Below are 24,963 nucleotides of genomic sequence, written 5' to 3'. Positions count from 1 at the left end.
ACTTAGGAACTTTTAAAATAAAATTACTCTTTTAATCAGTTTGTTTTTTAAATTTATAATTATTTAACTAAAAAATATGAGTATTTTAGAGAGTTTAAGAATTTGTGTGAGAAACCGTGCACCTTTGGTGTGGAGGCGGTGGTTACTTCACAAGTATAAGTCACTACAAAAAAACGATCTTATGGCTGTGTTTTTAAAACGCGCTATAGCTTTTAAAAACGTGGCTATAGGACGATTTGGCTTATAGCCGCGTTTTTTTAGGCCGCATTTTCAAACCTAAGCCTAAAACCCGTGACTATAGGTCTGAGAAGTCTATGGCCGCACTTTTTCAAATGTGGCTATACGCCAGGACGGCCACGTTTAAAACGTGGCTATAGGTGAAAGCTATAGCCGTGTTTGAAACGTGACTATAGGATCAGACCAATGACCTCGTTTAAAACGTGGCTATAGGATCGGACCAATGGCCACGTTTCTATAAACGTGGCTATAGGACATTCTCTAGTCCCGTTTTCTAAATGTGGCTATAGGGGCCATCTATAGCCGCGTTTAAAAACATGGCTATAGGTCACTTGTTAATAGCTTCAGAGACATATTTTAGCCGCGTTTGACAACTATAGCCGCGTTTTTTTAAATGTGGCTATATTTGCCACCTATAGTTGCGTTTCAAAATGCGATTATACCCCCCTGAATATTTTTTTGAATTTGTCTATAGCTGCGTTTCAAACGCGACTATAACCCCCTGAATATTTTTTGAATTTATCTATAGCTGTATTTTAAAAACGCGGCTATAGTTTTTTTTTCTTTTTCTTTTTTCTTTCTTTCTTTCTTTTTAAGCTAGATGGCAAATGCATTTACAAACGCTGCTATAAGTTTTACAAACGCTACTATAAAAAACCTGTCACCCAAACAATTCCAGTTTGTTATTCCTGCAAAATTCTGGCTTGTTGCATGCAACAAAATAACAAGCCGGAATTTGAAAGGAATATCAAGTTGGAATTTGGACAAAATGGGCTTCTGCCATTTTCGGGAAAATTAATTAGCCTTTTGCCCTTCTTCCCAAACTAAATAGAGAAATACCTCTCTTTTGAAAATTGAGTTTTTCAAAATCGATTTAAGCCCTATAGTGACGTTTTCAAAATTGCCTATAACTCGATTTCATGGATATCAAGTTACAAAACGCCACTATAGGTTCTTAAAATGTCACTATAGGTCCTTAAAAACGTCACTATAGGGCTCCAAATTTTTTTTTTTTTTTTAACTCGATTTTGAGAAACTCGATTTTCAAAAGAAGGGCATTTCTCTATTTAGTTTGGGAAGAAGGGCAAAAGACTAATTAATTTGTCCAAAAAGAGCATAAGCCCATTTTGTCCGTTGGAATTTTCTCAAACTTGTCACAATTTCAATCAATCTTTAAGGAATACAAGAAAATTATCAATCTTTAAGGAATATGCAGTTCAATATAGCAACAAAATGGAGGAAAGTTTAGGGTCCATTTGACACATGATTATGGTTATACCTTAACTGCAAACATTACGCACATGACTGTCTCTAACTTCCTATGGCTATCCTGGATGCTTCTAGGGGTGCCTTCCCATCTCCAAGCTCTTGTCTACAAGTGGGGCATCGGTCTTTTACCCTTGTTTTACAAGTAGAACACAATTTATGTCCATAATGACATTGCAAAAATATAAAGGCAACAGTCAGCTATTTTCAAAATTGAATGCTACGATCAGAATATGCAGCAGCTAGAGACGCTCTTAAAAACAAGATTAGTGAAGTTAGACAACTTTTCAACACTACCAAATCCAATCTTAAGAACACTAGGAAACAAACTCATCAAAGGCACTACAAACTCAAAAGCAATGCAAATTCCATAGAACACCCAATTCTTGTTTCTTCCTAAACGACTAAGCATACTCGTATTTTCTTTTTTAATAATTCTAACCAACTAGAAAGAGTCTATAACTTCACTTGGAAACAAACTCATCAAAAGCAATACAAAAAAATGTCTATTAACAGTCGAACTTGTATCATGTCCTTCACCAACTTAGCAAACTATTTTCTTTTCTCTTTTATCATTCTAATCACCTAAGAACACTCAAACTTCACTAGGAAACAAACTCATCAAAAGCACCACAAGACTCAAAAGCAATGCAAATTCCATAGAAACTCAAAAGCACCACAAACTCGTCTTTTCCTTTGTTATAATTCTAACCAAGTAGGAAGAGTCTATAACTTCACTCGGAAACAAACTCATCAAAAGCAATACAAATTCCACAAAATACCCAATTCATGTATCTCCCTAAACAATTTAGCAAGCATATACTTCACTCTTCACTCAAAAACAAACCCATGAAAAACATCATACACTGAAAAGCAATATAAATTTCATATCATTCCCAATGCATGTCTCTTCCTAGACAACTCAGCAAGTATAAACTTCACTCATCACTCTTAAACAAGCCCACTCAAAAGCAATACAAATTCCATTGAATACCCAATTCATGTTTTACTAAACAACAACAAAAACAAATCTTTTAAAAGTGCTGATATACCTACAACTTCTTAAGGTACTGAGGCTGACCATGTCCTCTCTTAATGGTCCCAGTGCGCTCCAAAAGCCTGTCAGCAAGCGTAGACTTGCCATGATCAACATGAGTGATAATGGGAAAATTCCTATCCAACAAAATTACACAAATGGAGCCATCAAAAAGTACTTAAAATTACGAAGCGGTAAAATTTATTTATTTCAAATTTACAGTGAGAACAATGCATGGCTTCACTATTTAATTCTCTTGGTTGTTCTTCTACAAGAGATTCAACTAAAAAGTTTTTTGTTCACAAAAAAGATTGTCAATCTTTGAATGGCATGATTGACTTGTCTACATATCAACCTGTCTATAATATCAAAATAATATTCTATCTACAATATTCCTTCATGAACAGCCAAAAAGTAATACAACATACAATCACAAAATATCCATGAAGAGTCCTCATTGTGATGCAGCACTATCCTAAACTCTAAAAAAGAAACACATCGTATTAGTAGCACATAACAATGCATTGCAATAAACATGCAATTTTCATTAAATTAAATGCAACATTTTTAGTACCTGAGAAGGCAGTGTAGCATTTAGAAGTGGGCTCATTTGGGCTATCATGACTCTCATGTTATTCATCATTTCTGCCATTTGCTCCTGATGTTGTGCATCTGATTGCCGCTCTGCTTCGGCTAGTGCTTCGGCGAGTTGTGCCTTATGCTGCGCGTTTGATTGCAACTTTTGTTCAGCTAATGCTTTGGTGATTTACTCCTTATGCTATGCATGTAATTTGGCGATTTGCTCCTAATGCCTCTGCTCTCACTGGGCAAGTTGGTCCCTCAAAGTCTAGTGCGAATTTTCCAATTTAGTCATCCGATGGGTCATTTCGCTGGACGACGGTGGAGTCAAATGTATAACATGAAAGGTTGGATCCACTTCTTCCTGATGGGGTTGGTCCAAAACCGACCCCACGTACACGTCCACAGCGTTCTGCCCCCATCACTTGAGCAAACGCATCATCTTTTGACCATAGGATTCCTTCGCAGTGCTCTCCTTGTAATGAGCCTCCTTTGTTTAAAATTTTAGTAATTTTATCCTGTTTTCACACAAGAACCAAATAACATATTACTTGCCATAAACAATTCACGCACAAAATACAAAAGAAATAGGTTACGATATAGGACTTACAATCTTGTCTCCCACTTCAGTACGAACAGGACGCCCATCTTTGGTACAGTATATTTTCACAAAAACAATTACACGCTCCACTGCTTGCCCACTTTCTTTTGCCTACATCATATTCAACAGTCTCATTATAATAGTGAAAATTTATGTTGGTGATATGAAGAGGCAATCAACAACCAAACATAGGTTACGATATAGGGCTTACAATCTTGTCTGCCACTTCAGTACGAACAGGATGCCCATTTTTGGTGCAGTATATTTTCACAAAAACAACTACACGCTCCACTGCTTGCCCACTTTCTTTTGCCTACATCATATTCAACAATCTCATTACAATAGTGAAAATTTATGTTGGTGATATGAAGCGGCAATCGACAACCAAACATAGCAAATGGAATTTGGGACATAACATGCAATATAATGTAAAACAAAATAAAAAAATGTAGATTATTACGTTCAAAAAGACAAGTGAGTTGTTTTCTTTATGCGAATGCTTAGTATCAAGCGGTTTTTGGTTCCAACAATCTTAAAATCCATTATAGTTAGTTGTGATAGTGGCTGAAATAGTCCCTAGCTAGCCCCATCCCAAAGCTCTATATATGGGAATCGAATTGGCAAGTGCAGTGAGAATATCCTAAAGAAAAAGGTGCATTTTGCACTTTGAAGAGCTGAGATTTTTTTGATTTGCAGCAAAAGACTACATGAAATAGGACAGTGGCTAACATATCATGACCAACCATAGAAAAGTCTATGGTTTCCAAATTTCACTTAATTGGCCTAATTATTAGATTAAACGATTAAATTCAATATTTCCCAACATCTTAACTTTTTGAGAAAATCAATAATTTATCATAATATCAATGAATCTAATTCATCACTAACTACAAGTTACAACACATTACATCAATTAAAATGACTAACTAAACTCTAACTCAACCACAATTAATGGAAGCAGATTGTGGTTGTATATTACACCCTTGGGGCAATAAATACACAGTAAAATGTATCACTAGAAATAATCTGACACAATATAAATAGAAAGTTTGACTAATTCAGAGACTAAGATTTCAGGCTACAAGAAACTCTTTTCCCTCAAAGTAAAACCATACCATGAGAGTTTGTGGATCCCAAACAAAACAATCAAAGATAAAGGTGCTCAAGGCTTTCAATTGTATAATTAGGTTAAACCTTAACTCTGGTCACTCAAAAATTTATTGAAGTTTCATTTTTCAGGAATGCTGCTAAGTACTTCAATAGGACATTTATGGACCAAACACACACCATACAGGTATATCATGATTACTTTTTAACAATTTTGATTTAAGTTCTACTTGCCCAGATAATCTAATATTTTTGTGCAATTAAATTGAATTATATACAATTCCAAGAATCATTATTCAGATGAAATGAAATGTGCAACCATCAATAATTTTAAATTTGGTAAGAGAATATTAATGAGAATGTATACAGAAGAGGAATCATATGTACCGTAGTTCCCAACACTTTAGGCCCCCATGTCTAGCAGTAACTATAACATTTGCACTCTTTGGATCACTGAAAATCATTAACAACAGTGAGCTATATATTTCCATCATGCAAAATAACAGTAATACCAATACCTTGCACCATAATTTAGCCCAATACCCACAGCAATGAGTTTTTAAAATCTTCTCAGCATGCACATGAGTAGATAAAAACAATATTTTGCCTTGTTGCACCATTGATTAAAAGTTATGGTCTTTTCTCTGTACTATGTTTGTAGTTTGAGGATTGATGCCTCAAATTGTTGTTGATGTGTACTTTAGTCGGAAAAACTTACTTAGGTATAGTAGTATGTGTACTTTGGAATGCAGTTGCTTTTTGCCTTGCATGGACGCATATGGTATTGGGCCAACTCTTGTTGAGATTAAATCTATATTCTTACAGACCCTGTACCAGTGGTTTATTGCCTTTGCAAGGTATGAACTTCTTTTTAGATTAAATAGAATTCTTATATTTTAGATTGTAATTCTTTTGGGAACCCTTTGTATATATCATGAATGTTTGAGGTCTCACTTCTTTGTGATATAATTTCATATTAAACATCAACATAAGAGGTGGGGAGGGAATCATGCCATGGCCATGTACTATTCCAGATTTAGAAAGGTAGTGTCAATGTCAAAAACTTAGACTTTGCCAGGGCCCATAATTCACATGACCCCCCTCAATTTTGACTATACTAATTAGACAGAAAAGACTAGTGGCAATGCTTTGCAATTTCTTCCAATAAAGTCACTTTACATTTTACAAAATAGTGAAATATGTGTAATTTTTTTTTTTTAAGTTCCTTTCTTTTTCTTTGAATCGACTGGTGTGGATGTGGATGTGGTCTTGGAGATCAGGTAATATGAATCATAATTTCCATAAGAAGCACCACGTCAATCTTATGTAATGCTCTTTCACAATTTATTGTTTGCTGATACGATTTTCTAATTGGTATTACCAGTGATATCAACTAATGACTAAATTCTTCAAATTTTTTTTTTTCCATCCTAACCCACACTATCAAATAGAAAACCAACAAGTGAAACTTAGAGGGCGTTGGATTGCACTGAAAGTGGCTAAATGCATTGTTGCGTTTTCCAGCGCTTTTTTTTTTTTTTTTTTTTCTCTTTCAGCCACACTATTTGACCAAGTCAACTATGAACAATGCATTCGTGCACTGTTCACGGACCCACAAATTCCACTTTTTAGCAACTTTTTCATTAAAAATGGGTCCCAAGATACTATTCACACATTTAAAAATTATTTTGCTACAGTGTTTTCAGTTTCAGTTTTCAGTTTCAGCAAAAATAAGCTCAATCCAAACGGACCTTTAAGCAAAAATAAATAAATAACCCAACCCCTAATACCGAGCAAAACAATATACCGATCAACAATTTCTTGGCGCTTAGTACAAATCACCTTCGTGAGAATGAAAAATTGTAAAAAAAAAAAAAAATTCACAAGTTTGCCCAAAAAAATAATAGAAATAAAATAAAATAAAAGACTTAGAACCAGGAAAATCAACCACAAAAAATGAAATTGTTATATAATATGTACAAAACATAGTATTGAACCTAAACAGAGTCTAGAGGACCTCAAGATGAAAAACAAAAACAAAAAAGACTTGATAATTAATTATGCCAAATAAAGAACCATTGTTGCATATATTAAATTCCTATTTGTAAGGTGATCTTAATCATTAAAGTATTGAGATTACAAGGAATGCCTTTGCAAGACTCTTTGATAAAGAGAATTCCTCTGACCTTGAATTGTTTGAAGGCACCAAATATGTGTTGAAGGCATCACATTCAGCATCTGTGACAAGAGGAGAAGTTTAATACTTACCAGGCATAGAGCAATTTGAAATTAACAAAGCCACGGTTTTGACCAGGGGCCATTTCATTATTACACTATTACATAATGATTCCAATAAATCAACTTGAGCCTAAGTTCCCTCATGAAAAGAACTCACCCATCTGATCGTAAAAGTAATGTGATTTGACGACTTAGGTATTGTATGTGTAAAAATATAAAGAATGATGGCCTTATACTCAATATCTTTTAGTTCAACGAATAGCTCTTTGCAGAAGCCTTTGTTTATGAAATGAAGTTGACTAGGAGAGAGTTGAATGAGGCTTATATAATTAACCTAATGGTATGCAGGATCTATTTTACACAAAGGAAAACATCATTTAGTGTTAATAAATTGTAAAGATTCTTTTACAACTTTTAGACAATATAGTAGGTACAATCCAGTAGCCCAAGGGCATTTTGATTACCTTAGTTTCATTTTTTAAAACCTTGTGGTAGGTAGGACCTTTCTTTTATTCCTCTGTTTTCTTAGTAACCAAAAAAAGGGTTGCATGACCCCAACTCAAATCTCCAATCTTTTTTCTCAACCCAGACCATTAAAAATCACCAATCACAAACGAAACTTCAAAAAATTTAGGATCTTTTCAATAACCCCAAGGCAGAATCAACAACAACATAAACAGACACACATAAAGACCTAAATGCAAATTAAGAAAAAGGGAAAAGCTGAGAGAAAGTACCCATAGAAGAGTGGAGAAAGATCAGCGATGGGGCTTGGGTAGCAGATCAGCGATGGGGCGTGGCCTGCGTGGGTCGGCGATGGTTGATTGAACGGATGGGTAAGGATGATGGATGAACGGTGTTGGGCTTTGAAGATGGTGTGTGAGCTTCGATGCAATGGAGCGTGAGCTTTGGTGGTAGCGGTGAGGACGATGATGAATCAGTGAGGATGATGGATGAATCGGAGGTGAGAGCTTGATGAGAAGGATGACAAACAAGTGAGAGTCTGAGAGAGTTTTGTCTTTGTGAAAGAGAGAATGAGTGTGAAATGGCAGAGGGGGGAGATCGGGCTTTCAAAGATGGAGGCTGATGTGCTATTGGAGAGGCTAGGGTTGAAAATTTTTAGTTTAGTATTTATACAAAGCCTAAAGCCGCGTTTTTAACCTGTGGCTATAGGCAAAATCTTGGGTTGCATTTAAGAAATGCGACCCCATCCCAAACTAAAGCCGTGTGTTTAAAATACGGCTTCAAACCAAATTTAAAGCTGCGTTTTAAACATGCAGCTTTAGACCAAATTTAAAATCGCGTCTATAAACCACGGCTTTAGGCAAGCTAGAGCCACATTTTACAAACGCGGCCATAGTTAAGATAATTTATATATATATATATATATATATGTTTGCCAAAAAAATGAAATAGGAAGGTCCTATAGTTGTGTGTTTTAAACACGGCCATAGCTCCACCCCCAAAAATGTGGCTATAGCTCAAGAAAACACGACTTTAGACGCGTTCTATGGCTGCATGTTTAAAACGCAGCTTCTGTTGTTTTCCTTAAGCCGCATTTTTAAAAAATGGGGTTTTAGCCCGTCTGTGGCCGCATTTTTACAAACACGGCCTAAGACCCGTGTGTTTTGTAGTGAGTGTTTATAGGGTGTGGGAGGTAAAAGATGTGGTTCAAGTCTCTAGAAGAGAGATTTATACATATATACACTTAGATTATGTTAGAGTAGAATTTTTATCTTGTATTAAAAATATATATATTGTGGGAGAATATTTTCCTATGTAAAATAATGAAATCCAAGCAGAAAATCTTGTTATTAGTAGTATAGATATATACTGTAGTTAACATTTTGAAACAAACTTTCTTTTTTCTTCAAAATATCATAATTTAGAAGATAAAACTATCGTTGTGAACTATATGGTGGCTGAATTTTCTGTGTAAGAAGTTGAAATTATTTGATGAAGGCTAGATTTCTACTAAAACTTAAGCATGAAGCAAAGTTTATTTGATTAAATATTGATAGATACGGATTTTATGTTTTATAGATAGTTATAAATTTTACTGTGGTATTTTTTTTTTGCGATTTTTTTTTTGGGTTCATACTTTTAACTCTCAAATCTTATTATTTTACAAAATAGAATGCTATTGGTTATAAATGTTAGCTTTTTGAAATTTAATCATAATTTGGAAGATAAAACTGTAGTTATGAACTATATGGTGGCTGAATTTTCTATTAAAAAAGTTGAAACTCTTTTTTGAAAAAAGAAATTGAAATTATTAGTTAAAATCATTTGATGAAGACGCTAGAATCCCACTAAAAATTCTTAAACATGAAGGAAAGATTTAGCTTTTATGTCTAGCCAAACCTTCACAATCTGATTAAAAAAAAGGGCAAAAGTATAATGTTGGTCTCTCAAGTTTATCCTGCGTGCACAATTGGTCTTTCAAGTTTTATGTGAGTACAATTAGTTCCTCAAGTTTTAAAACTGAATTGTATTAGTCTTTTTACTAACTGCCGTTAGTGGTATTACTTACATGGCTACAGAATAATAATTTGACATTTTTTTTTTAATGATGACTTTTTATTATTATTATAAATTACAAAATAAATTTACACATAAGAAATTCACAAATCAGTAACAAATAAAAACCAGTATTTGCAACTGATTCACAAACCCATTGCTTCAAAAAAAAGAAAAAAGAAAATCACAAACCCAGCCACGAGAGAGAGAAGGGGAGAGAGTAAAGAAATCCAAGCACGGACTCGCTGCCGGTGGAGACCCAAGCCTTAGCCACCGCCGGCAACAGCAGAAGCCCTAGCTGCCGCTGACTACAGCCATTCACGTCCCTGCTTCTCTTGCACACTAAATAAACATTGTGATGTGAAGGAATACATCGAAGTGTTTTTATTCATGGATTAACGTTTTTTTTTGGTCAGTGTACTATCTCATGTGTTTGGACCAGTATCACAATCTAATGCCTTATATGATATGACACTGCTTCAAGGTTTTGGTTCTGTTTACAGTTGGGCTCACTGGTCCATGTATGCTCAGAGGTTACCCAAGTTATTTGCTTGTGGTTGACGCTGAATAGTTGAGGTACCAAAGATAGTTTGATGCCATAGGAAGCTCATGCAATAACACATTCACAGCAACATTGGTCTGACGTTTTTGTTGATGTGAGATGCTGTCATCTCAATACAGCTATTTAGAAATGGCTACTACTGCCTAGCTCAAACAAAATAGTCCAATCATGAGCAAGGAGCGGTGGCTAGGGTAGAAATTACTTTTTTTTTTCTTTTTTAAAATTTATAATTTGGTTGGGAGCGGGTTGTGAATATTGTTTCTAATGTGGAAACTAAAATTTTTAATTAAAAACATGGCATATTATTAAAAAAAATATTTAATCATTGTTCCGTTAGTCACATAAGTAACACCACTAACGGCAATTAGTAAATAGATTAAGACAACTCAATTTTAAAACTTAAGGGATCAATTATGCTCGTTTCAAATTTAAGGGGACCAACTATGCACACAAAGTAAATTTTAGGAACCAATAATATAATTTCTCCTTAAAAAAAAGTAAAAAACATCAAAGGTAAATTGCTCATCAACCCAAAGATGGAAAAGAAAAGTTTCAAAAAGAGTTGATAAGCAAAAAATCTTCCTCCACAATTTTTAACGCCTTTTAAGAAAACACAAAAAAATAGTCGTAAGTAACAACTCAGGTGAGTCAGATCCCATTTGATTAGTGGCATTTGTAACAAAAATTAAGAACCAACCGGTGGGTACTCAAAGAAAGAGATACAATTTAATATGACACGTAACGCGTGCGTGCCTCGCATTCAATTCAAAAAAGAAAATCCCCGCACGACGTCGTCTCATAAAGATAAAGTTTACTACATTTTCATTTTCATAACACTCTCGTAATAAATTATAGCTGTTAAATTATAGATGTTCAGTTGTTACGCGTATCTTATCTAATTTAAATCCATGATCTATTGTAAAATTACTTTTTTGGTTTCCTAGTAACCTGCCAATAATAACATATTATTTACAATTTTTTTATGCTAAAAATGTTTTCCAGGTCAATTCTAAAATTTTTTATACAAAATAGAATTTCTGTCTACAGGCATTTATATTTGTTGTGTGAATACCGCGGTGCGCGGGTATTCTTAACCCAAAATGAGTATAGATTACCTCGTCAATTACGCGCTTTTCTTAAAAATCTTTGGCCGCTTTACACTTTCGATAACGCTTACACACACACGCAGACACAGATAGAGAGATAGAGTCCTGTAGACTCGAAGAGACTCTTCTTCGGCTCTTTCGCTACCAACAGCACCTCTTTACTTTGATCCAGTACTTCGCATCCACTTCTCCGATCGTACACTCTCCTCCTCCGATCACCTGTGTTGACCCCAAGTCCACAGATCTCTCATTTTTCTCCACAGATCCGAGGTAAGCTCGATCCCAGTTCCCAAATCTTGAAATCTTCAAAACCCAGTTGTGCTTTCTTGTAGGATTCAGAGTAGCAATGGCACCCAGTACGATCCGAAAGGCGATCGGGGCGGTGAAAGACCAAACGAGTATAAGCATAGCGAAAGTGGCCGGCAATATAGCCCCAGACCTCGAAGTTTTGGTCGTAAAAGCAACGTCCCACGATGACGAACCAGCTGAGGAGAAGCACATCAGAGAGATCATCAATCTGACCACGTATTCGCGGGGTTATGTGAGTGCGTGTGTGGTGACGATATCGAGGCGTTTGAGCAAAACCCGGGATTGGATTGTGGCGCTCAAGTCTCTGATGCTTGTGCATCGGGTTTTAGTCGATGGGCACCCTTCGTTTGAGGATGAGATCGTGTACGCGACTCGGAGGGGCATGAGGGTCTTGAATATGTCGGATTTCAGAGACGAGGCGCATTCGAATTCGTGGGATCATTCGAGTTTCGTGAGGTTTTATGCTGTGTTTTTGGATGAGAAGGTCGAGAGTGTGGTGTATGAGAAGAAAATGAAAGGTGAGGATAATAAGAATGATAGGTATAAGGATGAGTTTGATGATAATATTAATGGAATGGGGATGGGTAGGCGGACGAGGTCTTATGGGGATGTGAGTGAATCGGTTGGGAAAGAGAAGAGGAGAGAGACACCGATGAGGGAAATGCAGCCCGAGAAGGTTTTGGGGAAATTGAATCAATTGTTAAGGATTCTTGATAGGATATTGGCTTGTAGGCCAACCGGTGCGGCTAAGAGTAGTAGATTGGTGCTTGTGGCGCTTTATACTGTTGTCAGGGAGAGTTTTGGGGTTTATGTGGAGATATGTGAGGCATTGGGGTTGTTGTTGGATAGGTTTCTGGACATGGAGTATGAGGTTTGTGTTAAGGCTTTTGATTCTTATGTTAATGCGGCTAAGATGATTGATGAGCTTGTGGGGTTTTATGGTTGGTGTAAAGAAATGGGGATTGCGCGCTCTTCTGAGTATCCTGAAGTCCAGAGGATTACTGATAAGCTTTTGGGAACCCTTGAAGGGTTCTTGAGGGATATGACAAACAAGCCAAAGAGCGTTGAGAGTAGAGTGGAGAAAGTGGCTGCGAAGGATGAGGAGGTAGTGGTGGAGCAGAATATGAATGAGATAAAGGCTCTTCCTCCGCCAGAGAATTATACCCCTCCACCACCACCACCTGAACCGAAGCCTAAGCCACAGCCTCAGCCTCAGCAGGTGACCGAGGACTTGGTGAATTTAAAGGAAGATGGTGTTTCAGCTGATGAACAAGGCAACAAATTAGCTTTGGCATTGTTCTCTGGACCACCAAAAGGGAATACTAATGGTTCGTGGGAAGCTTTCCCATCTAATGGAGAGCCTGAGGTGACTTCAGCTTGGCAGACACCTGCTGCTGAGAGTGGCAAAGCAGATTGGGAGTTGGCATTGGTGGAAACAGCTAGCAATCTGTCGAATCAGAAAGCTGCATTGGGGGGTGGTTTGGATCCATTGTTGTTGAATGGAATGTATGATCAGGGGGCAGTGAGGCAGCATGTGAGCACTACTCAATTGAGTGGAGGAAGTGCAAGTAGTGTGGCATTGCCTGGGCCAGGCAAGAGTGCTACACCAGTGCTAGCTCTGCCTGCTCCAGATGGGACAGTTCAGGCGGTAGGGCACCAGGACCCTTTTGCTGCATCACTTACAGTGCCGCCTCCTTCATACGTGCAAATAGCAGATATGGAGAAAAAGCAGCACTTGCTTGTCCAAGAACAGCAGCTCTGGCAGCAGTATGGAAGCAATGGGATGCAAGGCCAAGTGGGTTTGGCTAAGATTGCTGCTGCCTCTGGCTACTATGGCCCAAGTCCTCAACCAATGATGCCTTATGGCATGCCACAGCCAGGAGGGTACTACCATGGACCCTATTGAAATGGGTCTCAATTGAAAAAGGGCTTGTGTTCCTCCCATGATGCAGATTATACTACTATCTTACTTCCACTCTTTTTGGAAGATTTTGTATGTTCATTGTTTGCCATTGTGGTTTATTTCTTTACTTAAAGACATACGTGGTTTTGGAATAACAGAGTACATACAATGTAATGAAGCGTTTATTATTAGTCTCTTTGTGCAATGTAATTCTAAGACAGCTTTGAATGAAACCATAAAATATTATGTTCCTTTTCGCTTTGCAATTGGCATTCCTATGTTTTCATTCACTCTTTAATTTCATTGAACTCTTTCTGTATGCTGGACCTGTGATTAGAATTTAAAACAGAAAATCTGAAGCTTGGCTCTTTGAGATATGGCGGCTATGACTAGGAGTAGCTATAGGTCAGGTCGTTCCCTTTTCTTGACTGAGCTCCTCTGGCCTGTTTTGACCACATCACAGTCCAATTACATCTATATGACTTATTCAAATCGGTTTTGGTCAGACCCGTTCATCTCTGCATTAGGTTTCACATGATCATGAATATTCAAGCGTTGAATTTGAAATGAATTGGCATGATATTGATATGGGCGGGACCTTGATGGGTGGTTTCTGACCATGTCTTGATTACTTTTTGTTTGATGATGGTTCGTTGTGATAGTTATGACCATCTCGATATGCAGCCAACTGTTTTGGTAATAGCTGAAGGTTACAGGCTACATTGGTTTGCACCGAAAACTTTATTTTAATATGGAGTTTCAATTTCAGTTTCTGGGTTTTGACTAAATTACTAGGTTTGGGTTTTGCAATTACTTTTCTCATGTTAGGTTTGCCTTTTCCCGCATAGTATAGATAATAATAGTTATATTAGGATTGAACCGTGTTATCTTTTAAATAAAATATTAAACCCATTTGATCAGCAGTTCTTATCTTATAAAAAGAAAAATTCTTGATCCTATAAATTTGCACCTATAAATTCTAGATATATTGCCGTTCAGTGTTTTATCACCAATGACAGTTCAGATGAAGTTTTTTAGGAAACAACAAAATCCAGTTTAATCAACGTATTATTCTCATTTTCGGCAATTGTTTTCCAAGATTAGCATAGAAAATCTATCAACTTACTATGACAAACAAAACTTTGCTTTTTTTATTGGGTAAAGTCTAAAGAGATTAAATTCTATAAGGATGGAGTGTAAAACTCATGTTTTACACTATCCAATAAGTGATTATTACGTCAGCATTTTACTTAAAATTCAATACATCTTACCACACCTAATAATATTTCATCCCAAACTTAAAGGGAAAAATTTTCCCCTTGACATTCAATTAACCAAATTTTGTTAAATTTAGTTAAACCACCATGCATCTTTAGTTTGATGGTCATTCCACAAGTATAAGTGTTTGTGGGGTGGAGGGGTAAGGATCGGGGTTCAAGTCTCTAGGAGGGAGATTCACATACATATACACTTAGATTAGACTAGAGTAGAATTTCTATTTTATATCAAAATATTAAAAATGTTATGTACTATTTGCCCTTTGCTTAAGGGCAAGTTTCCAAAATGATCTTATTTCATAATTAAAATTAATTGTTTTAAATTTTTTATTAAAGTGTATTTTAAAATATTAAGAAGATTTTGCTTATTATCTTATTTTTCTTTTTTCAACTGGTTATGGATAAATTTTTCATTGACCAATGCGAGTTGTGAACAGAGTTGTGTAAAATTATGTGGTTTTAGCATTTTCCTTCGCTTTTGCAAGTGTTTTGGTACTTCATAAATTTTACATTTTTATTATGAATTTATGGTTATTCATTTACTAAACATGACTAAACTTTTGTAAAAAGATTCTTATAAAAATTTAGAATATTTCATTACTAATATAAACAAAAGAAAGAGAGTGTTAATTTCTTCAAATCTCAATGGAGGAGTTTTTATTTTTATTTTATTTTTATTTTTTTTATTTTTTAAGGTTTGGGATAGAGTGCCATTCCTTTAAACTTTAAGGGAGAAAAGTGTAATTATCCATACTTAATATTAATTGATTTTAATAAACTAGGCAAATTATGTAAAATATTTTCCACCAATTTTTTCACAATTTGATAACATTACCACTTCCTTATAATTATGTAAGATATTGTGACAATTTTTTTTTTTTTCCTGGTGTCATAATTTCCTTTATTTATTTATTTTTAATTTGGATAAATTTGTTTTGACGACATAAATTATTAGGAGAGTACCATATTTTGTAGGCATTTTAAGTGGAGTTGGAGATATATTTTTGAGTGATGCTACGTCTATAATATTTTTACAACATTTTCACAACAAATCATAAGTGGTTAGTTGTTATTAGTTCAAATTTGAACCTAACACTAAAATTACTTTTTTGCCCCAACAATAACAACCAGTAACAATCTGCCACTTAGGATTCGTTGTAAAAATGTTGTGGATATATCATTTCTCTATTTTTTTATCGGATTGTCCTCAAAATTTTTTTTTGTTAAATGTAAAATTTATCGGTATTTCTAAACTACATAAAAATTCAATTCAAAAAGAAGAATCTCCTTATTAATAATATAGATGAATTTTAAAAAAAATCTTTAAAATACATTTTGTATTCTTTTCTTCTTTTTTTTAATAGTATTTTCTTCTTTTATTTCTCTATTCTAACAAATAAGACAAATTTTCAGCAAAAAGATAGAAATAAATTATCTTTCATTTTCACTCAACCCACTTCTCACTTTTGCAACCTACCTAATTCATGGAAAATCCTCTTTTGTTTGATCAGGCGAAGTTTCTTACCATTTTACCAACTAAACTACTCTAACACTGCACACTACACCATACTCACCCCACACATAAACCCCAGAAGTAACACAACAAAAAAGCAAAAAAGCCAAAAAAAAAACCCCATTCTCCTTATCAAATTGCAAATGTCGTCGTCTTTCTCCTACCCAGACTTCTCAAACGTGGTAGTCCTCGACAACGGCGGCGGCCTCATTAAAGCCGGACTAGGCGGCGAACGCAACCCCTCCACCGTCCTCCCCAACTGCCTCCTCCGCCCCATCTCCTCCAAAAAATGGATCACCCCTCCACCCGCCACCACCAACCCCAACTCCGACCCCCTGGACCTCACCTCCGCCGCCGTCCGCCGCCCACTCGACCGTGGCTACCTAATAAATCCAGACCTGCAACGCGACATATGGGCCCACCTCTTCACCACACTCCTCCGCGTCACCCCTTCTCACTCCTCCCTCCTCTTGACCGAACCCCTCTTCACTCTCCCCTCCATCCAACGCGCCACCGACGAGATCGTGTTCGAAGACTTCAACTTCAAGTCCCTCTACGTGGCCGACTCCCCTTCCTTGGCCCATCTCTACGAGGCCAGTCGATCTGGGCCCACGGGCCGGCTTGTCTCCAAGGCCCAATGTAGCCTCGTTGTCGACTGTGGCTTCTCCTTCACTCACGCCGCACCTGTGTTTCAAAACTTTACGCTCAACTACGCCGTGAAACGAATCGACCTCGGTGGTAAAGCCCTCACTAATTACCTTAAAGAGCTCGTGTCTTACAGGGCTGTTAATGTTATGGACGAGACTTTCTTGATCGACGATGTTAAAGAAAACCTCTGCTTTGTCTCCCTCGATGTCCCACGTGACCTCCACATCGCAAGGTTTGCTTCTTTTTTTTTTTTTAATTCGAGCTTATAATCAAATTAGCTTAGTTCATTTACATTGCTTGAGCTTACTCATAGGACTAAAATTTTATGCTGAATTATAGTTGATTATGTTGTTTGAGTTAATTTGGTAGAATGACTTTCCTTGATGAATTTAAAAAAAAAAAAAAAAAAGATTAATCAATATTATATGATTAAAAAAACATAAAATTTTTATTATTAATAAATTACAAATAATAATTTGATATCATATGACTCGCTCATTTTTAAGTATATATTGTTATACAGTATACATATAGACTTATAATATTTAAATTGAGTTACATACTCACGAGTCTATTCACGAACATGTTATTATGTTTGAGTTCAACTTATTTGATTTAAAGCCCTTTAAGTGTTTGATTACTATGTTTATTATAGGAAGACTGGGAGAGACAATTTGTACAGGTGCACGTATGTGCTTCCAGATGGAGTAACTCACACCAAGGGCTTTGTTAAGGACCCGGAACAAGCAAAAAGATACTTGTCTGTGACACACGGGGACACACCACAATTAGAGGCTAATAAGAAGGAAATGGATCAAATTGAAGTTACAGAGAGGAGTGAGAACCGGAAGAGAGAAGTTGATTTCTCAAAAAATGTTAGTATTATTTTCCTTGGAGAGAAGTGAACTTTCAGTTTTTTTTTTTACTGAATTTTTATTTTGTGCAGGAGTTTGACTTGACAAATGAGCGGTTCCTTGTCCCCGAGATGCTCTTTCGTCCTGCAGATCTAGGTCTGTTTAATATTCTATTTTTTGTAATTGTAAAGTAATATATATATATATATATATATTTTTTTTTTTTGGGTTTATTGTAGAATTCATTATTGGTGGAATTGTTGGGTAGTTATAAATTATAAGATTTTTTCAGTCTGTTTTAATGTTTATGGTGACTATCTTGATACATCAAACATATTTCACTGAACATTTGGAAATCTTGTAAAATCTAGTGAGAAACTGAATGCTAATGGCATTTGGGGTTTGCCTGGTCTTTTTGACGAAAATGTAGTGCTACAAATTGCTGACTTGAACCTGGTTCTGCAGGAATGAACCAAGCTGGACTAGCAGAGTGCATTGTTCGAGCTATCAATGCTTGCCATCCTCATCTTCACCCTGTACTCTATGAAAGGTGTTTTTACAAAATCTTGGAGTTTATATTTAGCATGTTAAATATCTCAATATTACTCTTACAGTCTTACCTTTTTCCTGTTTCATTTTCCAATACCAATTTCTGTGTTTGAATCTTTTTTTTTCGGCAGCATTATTTTGACTGGTGGATGCACGTTATTTCCTCGATTTGCTGAGAGACTGTAACTTCTAATCACTCTGCTGTTATTTATATTCAGAATTACTTATTTTAAGCATCATCCAGACTTTAGTTTGTATTGATTTGAAAAATTGCAGAGAGAGGGAGCTCCGGCCTCTTGTCGCTGATGACTATCAAGTGAACATAACAACTCAAGAAGAGTAAATTTCCCTCTAAAATATACTGTTTCATTATGAAGATTCTATTGCATCCTGTTGGCTTAAAACTTGCACTTCTTGTTCAGTCCCATACTAGGTGTCTGGAGAGGGGGGTCGCTGTTGGCATCTAGTCCTGATTTTGAAGCGATGTGTGTCACTAAAGCTGAGTATGAGGAGCTTGGATCTGCTAGGTGTCGGAGGAGATTCTTCCATTGAATATTTGAAATCTTGAAGGTTAGAGATGGAAGTTTGTATCTTCAAATTTTAAATTCCAAAATTTTGTCAGGCTTTGAATTTTTGTCGATTTTCCTATAGCTTCTTGGCAAGTGAATGATGGGAAAATGCACTCCACTTATCAGCTATTCTTGTTATTGCTGCATCAAAGAAAGGTGTAAGTCAGCAACCTGAATGAGGTTGTTCTATTCATTGGCATGATATGGTGATGGGCAGCATTCTGGCTTCTTGGATCTTTCAGCCAAAGGATGCCCTTGGGTTGCTATCCCTCCGATAAAGAAGCTAGTCCAATACATTCAAGTCCTGAGCTAGCCATAGCTTTTGTGCAGAACTTTCTCTATTCAAGAAGAAAGTGCAGGTTGTCAATGCTGGATCCATGCTCTTGCATATTCCTATTTTTGATTAGGAAGAGACCTAGAGATGGTGAATCCAATCCTGGTTTGCAGTGTGCTCCTTTATGTTCTGAGTCTGGCGTCAAATTTGGGCTTGCTGCAGTTCATACATTTCAATTTCTCAAATCAAAAGCCTTGCATTCTAAAAATGTTCATTTGACCTAATTTATTGTCTCTAATTATTTGCATGACAATTATTCATTCGTGCTGTTTGCTGTAATTATAAGATGCATCTATTTTATGCTATCCAGTGTTATTCCCATGTTTTCTAATCCTGTTATAACCTGGACATATACGGAAATCTTACCCTATTAATTGAATTCCATGTCTTGATATTTTGCAAATAGAGAGGCTGATCCATTTGTTGCCATCGATGTCTTTTAAAGACAAAACCTATGTAGGCTATGTTTTCATTTTGTTGCCAATCTCAAGATTGGAAGGAGAAAGGAAGGCCCTGCACTGGATGCTGAAATGCACAATGCGATTGAATAGGTGCGAATAATGGTGATACTTTGATAGCTAAAGTTCAGTTGAAGAGAATGTGAGTCGGAGAGTCCTGTGGTAACGGTTTAATTGAAGAAAAGAAGTGAACGGTTGAATTGAGAATTGAGAAAAGGGCCGAGTTATAATGAAGATAAAGGTTGATTCTCCACAAAAAAGAAAAAGAAAAAAAAGAGGAAGATAAAGGTAAATGATGTAATAAATGGGAGTTTAAAACGGCAATCAAGCACTCGAGGAAAAAAAAAAGAAAAAAAGAGAGAAATAAGGAGAAAACAATGAATCTAAATCAACCAACCATAAACTCCAAATATAGCGTTACAGAATGAGACAGGTCCAGAACTCCAGATATCATCTTTGCAAAACTGCCAGAAGGAGGTGACAACAAATAAGAATATGATTTAATGTAGTGTTGTACAAAATCAAGGAATAACATTGATTCTTTCTCTAAGAACTGATATCATTCCTACCAATTATATGGTGCATGTGAATGTTCTTGCTGACAAAATTTTCTACATTAGTTACAACACTATAATCAACCTTCCTGTAATGTTTATCTACAGACAACTTTGCCAAAAACCAGTAAACTAAATTTTCGTCATCCAATCCTATTCCGTGTTTATGCGGACTGGTAAATCCCTTCTCTCGAGCCGCTCAAGATCATCCACTACCAACTGCCTATTATATTACTCAGTCATCTTTTGATAATGAATCCAGAAGATATTTGCCAATTTTCACTGTAAAAACACTTGCATATGATATGACTGAGCCCAGTAATTTCAGTCAGAGTCAGAGAATGGTTGAGTCCATGCACAGAGGCAATTTTCTTTGATATTGCCCATAACATTCATCTACTGCAATTACATCTTCATTCTATGGGTCCAACCCAAGCAAGTTACACAGCTAATCCTTCACAGAAGAACTAGATTCATCATCTAAATCTCCTAAATCAGCAACTATTTCTGCATGCTTTTCATGACAAGCAAGGATGAACATGGCCGCTGTGTCTGGTTGTTGTGCCTTATGAAGTGATGCTAATGCCTCTTGAAGTGCACCAGCTCCAACATACAGAATCAAAGCCCTGCAATTGGCCATGTTAAAGCTCAGAACAAATCAGAAGAAAGAAAATCATGTTAAGGAGAGTCATAGGAGATATATACCTCCAAATGTTATGTTCCGCAGGAAGAGCACGCTCAGCCCACCTTTGTAACACCATGGGTAAACACAAAACATAATATCACAGGAGCATACAAGGCTTTCAAAATATCTTCTCAATTTAAAAGATTAAACTAGAATTAATTTTTTTTTAACATAAATAGAAGTTCATGTTGCAAGGAGAACAAATTTATAAAAACTAAAATGCTATCAGAAATTGGTACAGCATTCCAGCAAGGGAAGGGCAAAATCCCTTGGTTCTACTGTACAAATTATTTCTTTGGCAGAGCATAAGTATTTGGGTGTTTAAATGTAATGAACAAGCTGTTAGTCCGTGTCCTTTCATAATTAATCATATTAACATCAGTCTTAGGGGAAATATTAAAAATGGGATTACTTCAAAACATGATTTCCAAAGTGAAAAGATGATTGTGCTATATATTCACCATGGTAGATCTTCAGTTATGCTTTTAACTAATATTTATTTGCGATAATGATTTCATGAAAACATATACAACCTGATTAGGCAAGATCCGCATTGCTAGGTCATCTATAAAACTTTGTTGGTCACATATCAGGACATGCTCACACATAAATATAGTGAAAGGCAAATGCAATCAAGGGTAAAGGCAATTCTCTAGGTGATTATTAGTTGTTTGTCTACCCCAGAAACACTAATCAGATGAGGAACGTAGAAAATGGTTGAGATTATTAGATTACGCCATAAAGCACAAAATAATTCAGAAAAATAAGCCTTCTTTATTGATACAAAGGCAAGAATCAATTAAAACTCCTGTATACATGATGAAATATTTGATGTATAAACTGCACTGCTGAGTTGATTTTGGGTTTTCCCTGTGCACAGGGGACGGGAGCGTTGAGATAAACACCCAAGATTAAAATTAGAGACATGATAAGAATAAGTTCCAGAAGAGAGAGAGAGAAAGAGAGAGAAACCTTGCATAATCAGATTGTAGCAACTAAAGTAGCAGCATCTATCCAGCATATTGTAGCTGCGTAAGAGATTATGCGACAATCAGTCCAGCAAAAATCAAGCATACCATGTTGACAACTTTTGAATGCGCAAAAACTGTCTGAAACAATAGCCTTGTCCTTGTAATCTAAGTCCCATTTCCAAATTATGAAAAGTCCATCCCTAGTCACTAGTTGCAGGAATCTTTTTACAAGCACGCTTCATTTTCTGATCCATCTTTTTCATACTTTGACACCATTCTTCAGTGACATGCTGGCAATCATAATCAACTACTCCTAAACTTGGTACAAAGTTCAACATAACAAGTCATACTTATCAATTCTTTTCATTAATAATTTTTCATAAACAGTACCACCACACACCTTTAATACTAAAAAGAATCTAAATTTAAATGTTGAACAACTAAAAATTCCCCTAATTGCCAAAATTGTAGATCACATGAAAAATATCAGCTAGCCCTTCTTTTCTAGGTTTGCATCATATTCATTGTAATTTTATCATTAGTTTTCTTACACATTTCAGCTAGAATGTTCACAAATATTGCCAAACATTGTAAACACAATCCACGTAGTTACCAATTATGTTTCACAGTTACACTTGGCAGCTATGGCAGTTTAAGTCACAATCTCACAGAAGAGGAAGAGCAGCAAAATAGATAAATCAAATTAATCCTAAATTGCAAATGGAAGTTACAACAAGTTTCAGTTTCATGCAAAATTTACAATAACAATGTGTCCCCAAAAAAAAAAAAGTTCAATTTCAACAGGACAGAAAAATCAATACTATGCCAAATAAAATAAAATAGATCAATCAAATTAATCCTAAATTGCAAATGCAAATTGCAACAAATTTCAGTTTCATGCAAAATTTACAACAACAATATGTGCAAAAAAAAAAATGTTCAATTCAAGAGGACAGAAAAATTAATCCCAATGCCAAATTGAATATAAAGATTATTATAAAAAAAAAAAAAGAAAAAAAAAGTGGCAGTTTCTATGTTGGGTTTGCAAGAAAGCTGGCATATTACTGATTTACGGATTTATCATATTTATCATATTCATTGTAATTTTATCATTTGTTTTCTTAGCCTCATTGATCTTGTCTCATACACATTTCAGCTAGAATGTTCACAAATATTGCCAAACATTGTAAACACTGTAAAGTTGTAATTTACTACTATGTGTTTTGTTGGCTTTAATTCCATACCAAATTTGATTGTAAATTTATTCAATCTTTTGTATCCTGTATTTATTGTGGGATTTAATTGTAAGGGTTGTGTGATAGAGAGAGAGTGTGTGAAGACTCAAGCTATTGAAGACTGAAGAGGTTTTCGTGGGTAGCTTGCGACTTAACATCCCGTGAAGTGATGCATGTGCCCTGCACATGACTGGAATGCGAAAAGTCAGTACAGATGGAGACAGTTGTGTTTCGCGAGTAGTTCGCGGGTAAGGCCTTCTCGCGAGACACTCGCGAAATATTCTGTTTTGCCAGACTATGCTATCTGATACACACTTTCTGTACCCACACTATATATACCCACATTACTCACAAATGTTAAGGAGTACTTCAAAGAGAAAACCCTAGCCACAAACCTTGAGAGTTAGAGATTGTTATACCCACAATCCTCTACACAATTGCTTGTGGATTTTCCTCAACTCCTACCTCTTCATTTCCATATCATTGAGAGGTTGATAGCTCAAACACTTACCACACCCTTTTAGAGTGTCAAGTGATATTTTGGTGCTGTTGGGAAGTATTGGAAGAAGCCAAGGATGGCAGATGCAATATGGTGCTTGTTGCAGGATTTGGAGAGCTAGACAAGACATGGTTCCGAGAAGCCTTGTTGGAGTAGGAGCTTAGAGAGCTTAGGTTCATCGGGTAAATTAGGCTTGGAGGGTCTTTTGTTAACCCATGTATTCCAACTAATTGTCTAGTGGATTAATTATCGCTTGGAGAGTGGCGGAGAGGTTTCTTCGCCAAGTTCTTCGGTTTCTTCTTTGATAACACATTAGTGTGTTATCTTGTGTTTGCATCCCTCTTCCCTACTCTTTTACATTCCATTTTACTGCTGTATTGTCTTGATTATGGATTAGAGTAGCTTGTTCGTTTTGTTTATTCGCTCGCATTTACACTATTCCGTACTTAGTATTAAGTTAGTGTAAAATCTATCGAGCCGTAACTTTAATTTGGGGGTCTAAACAGCTCCTGTGTTTTTAACACATTTTCGAGCTTTCAAACACAATCCACGTAATTACCAATTATGTTTCACAGTTTCACTTAGCTATGGCAGTTTAAGTCAATCTCATAGAAGAGGAAGAGCAGCAAAATAGATAAATCAAATTAATCCTAAATTGCAAATGGAAGTTGCAACAAGTTTCAATTTCATGCAAAATTTACAATAACAATGTGTGCCAAAAAAAAAAAAAAATCAATTTCAACAGGACAGAAAAATCAATACTATGCCAAATAAAATAAAATAGATCAATCAAATTAATCCTAAATTGCAAATGGAAGTTGCAACAAGTTTCAATTTCATGCAAAATTTACAATAACAATGTGTGCCAAAAAAAAAAAAATCAATTTCAACAGGACAGAAAAATCAATACTATGCCAAATAAAATAAAATAGATCAATCAAATTAATCCTAAATTGCAAATGGAAGTTGCAACAGGTTTCAATTTCATGCAAAATTTACAATAACAATGTGTGCAAAAAAAAAAAAAAATCAATTTCAACAGGACAAAAAAATAAATACTATGCCAAATAAAATAAAATAGATCAATCAAATTAATCCTAAATTGCAAATGCAAATTGCAACAAGTTTCAGTTTCATGCAAAATTTACAACTTGTGCCAAAAAAAAAAAAATTTGTTCAATTCAAGAGGAGAGAAAAATTAATCCCATTGCCAAATTGAATATAAAGATTATTAAAAAATAAAAGAAAAAAAAGTGGCGGTCTCTATGGTGGGTTTGCAAGAAAGTCTGACAAACCCAGCCCATAAATCCAACCACTTTTATTGCCCCACTTAGTAACAAGCCTACGTTACCA

The 24,963-nt window shown here is 35.8% G+C and overlaps 2 protein-coding genes and 1 long non-coding RNA gene across 3 annotated transcripts; 2 read left to right on the top strand and 1 right to left on the bottom strand.

The window, feature by feature from the left end:
• Positions 1-11,254: 11,254 nt before the first annotated feature.
• Positions 11,255-13,720, top strand: LOC115977091 (putative clathrin assembly protein At2g25430). Its single transcript, XM_031098744.1, has 2 exons — positions 11,255-11,522; positions 11,569-13,720. Exon 2 carries the CDS (start codon positions 11,599-11,601, stop codon positions 13,465-13,467), a length of 1,869 nt encoding a protein of 622 aa, XP_030954604.1. The 5' UTR covers positions 11,255-11,522; positions 11,569-11,598; the 3' UTR covers positions 13,468-13,720.
• A 2,502-nt stretch (positions 13,721-16,222) lies between these two features.
• Positions 16,223-19,539, top strand: LOC115977088 (actin-related protein 6). The gene is made up of 8 exons (XM_031098743.1): positions 16,223-17,134; positions 17,558-17,777; positions 17,849-17,912; positions 18,222-18,306; positions 18,437-18,487; positions 18,582-18,644; positions 18,728-18,875; positions 18,957-19,539. The coding sequence occupies exons 1-7, from the start codon at positions 16,398-16,400 to the stop codon at positions 18,855-18,857; spliced, it is 1,350 nt and encodes a 449-aa protein (XP_030954603.1). The 5' UTR covers positions 16,223-16,397; the 3' UTR covers positions 18,858-18,875; positions 18,957-19,539.
• On the bottom strand, positions 19,286-22,128 carry LOC115977090. Its single transcript, XR_004088490.1, has 2 exons — positions 20,926-22,128; positions 19,286-20,846 (listed from the first exon to the last, which is right to left on the bottom strand). It is a non-coding gene; the product is annotated as an uncharacterized LOC115977090 (long non-coding RNA).
• Positions 22,129-24,963: the final 2,835 nt, after the last annotated feature.

The sequence above is a fragment of the Quercus lobata genome, chromosome 2 (assembly GCF_001633185.2).
Source record: "Quercus lobata isolate SW786 chromosome 2, ValleyOak3.0 Primary Assembly, whole genome shotgun sequence".
NCBI lineage: Eukaryota > Viridiplantae > Streptophyta > Magnoliopsida > Fagales > Fagaceae > Quercus > Quercus lobata.
The sequence above is the reverse complement of the archived record's forward strand: the minus strand, read 5'-3'. Positions and strand labels throughout refer to the sequence as shown.

What these genes read in the sequence shown, in the direction of transcription:
- LOC115977091 (XM_031098744.1), top strand. Translation starts at nt 11,599, where the DNA reads ATGGCACCCAGTACGATCCGAAAGGCGATCGGGGCGGTGAAAGACCAA.
- LOC115977088 (XM_031098743.1), top strand. Translation starts at nt 16,398, where the DNA reads ATGTCGTCGTCTTTCTCCTACCCAGACTTCTCAAACGTGGTAGTCCTC. An exon ending in AAGTTGATTTCTCAAAAAAT is followed by an intron (nt 17,778 to 17,848) that starts GTTAGTATTATT and finishes TATTTTGTGCAG; the next exon opens with GAGTTTGACTTGACAAATGA. An exon ending in AACATAACAACTCAAGAAGA is followed by an intron (nt 18,645 to 18,727) that starts GTAAATTTCCCT and finishes CTTCTTGTTCAG; the next exon opens with TCCCATACTAGGTGTCTGGA.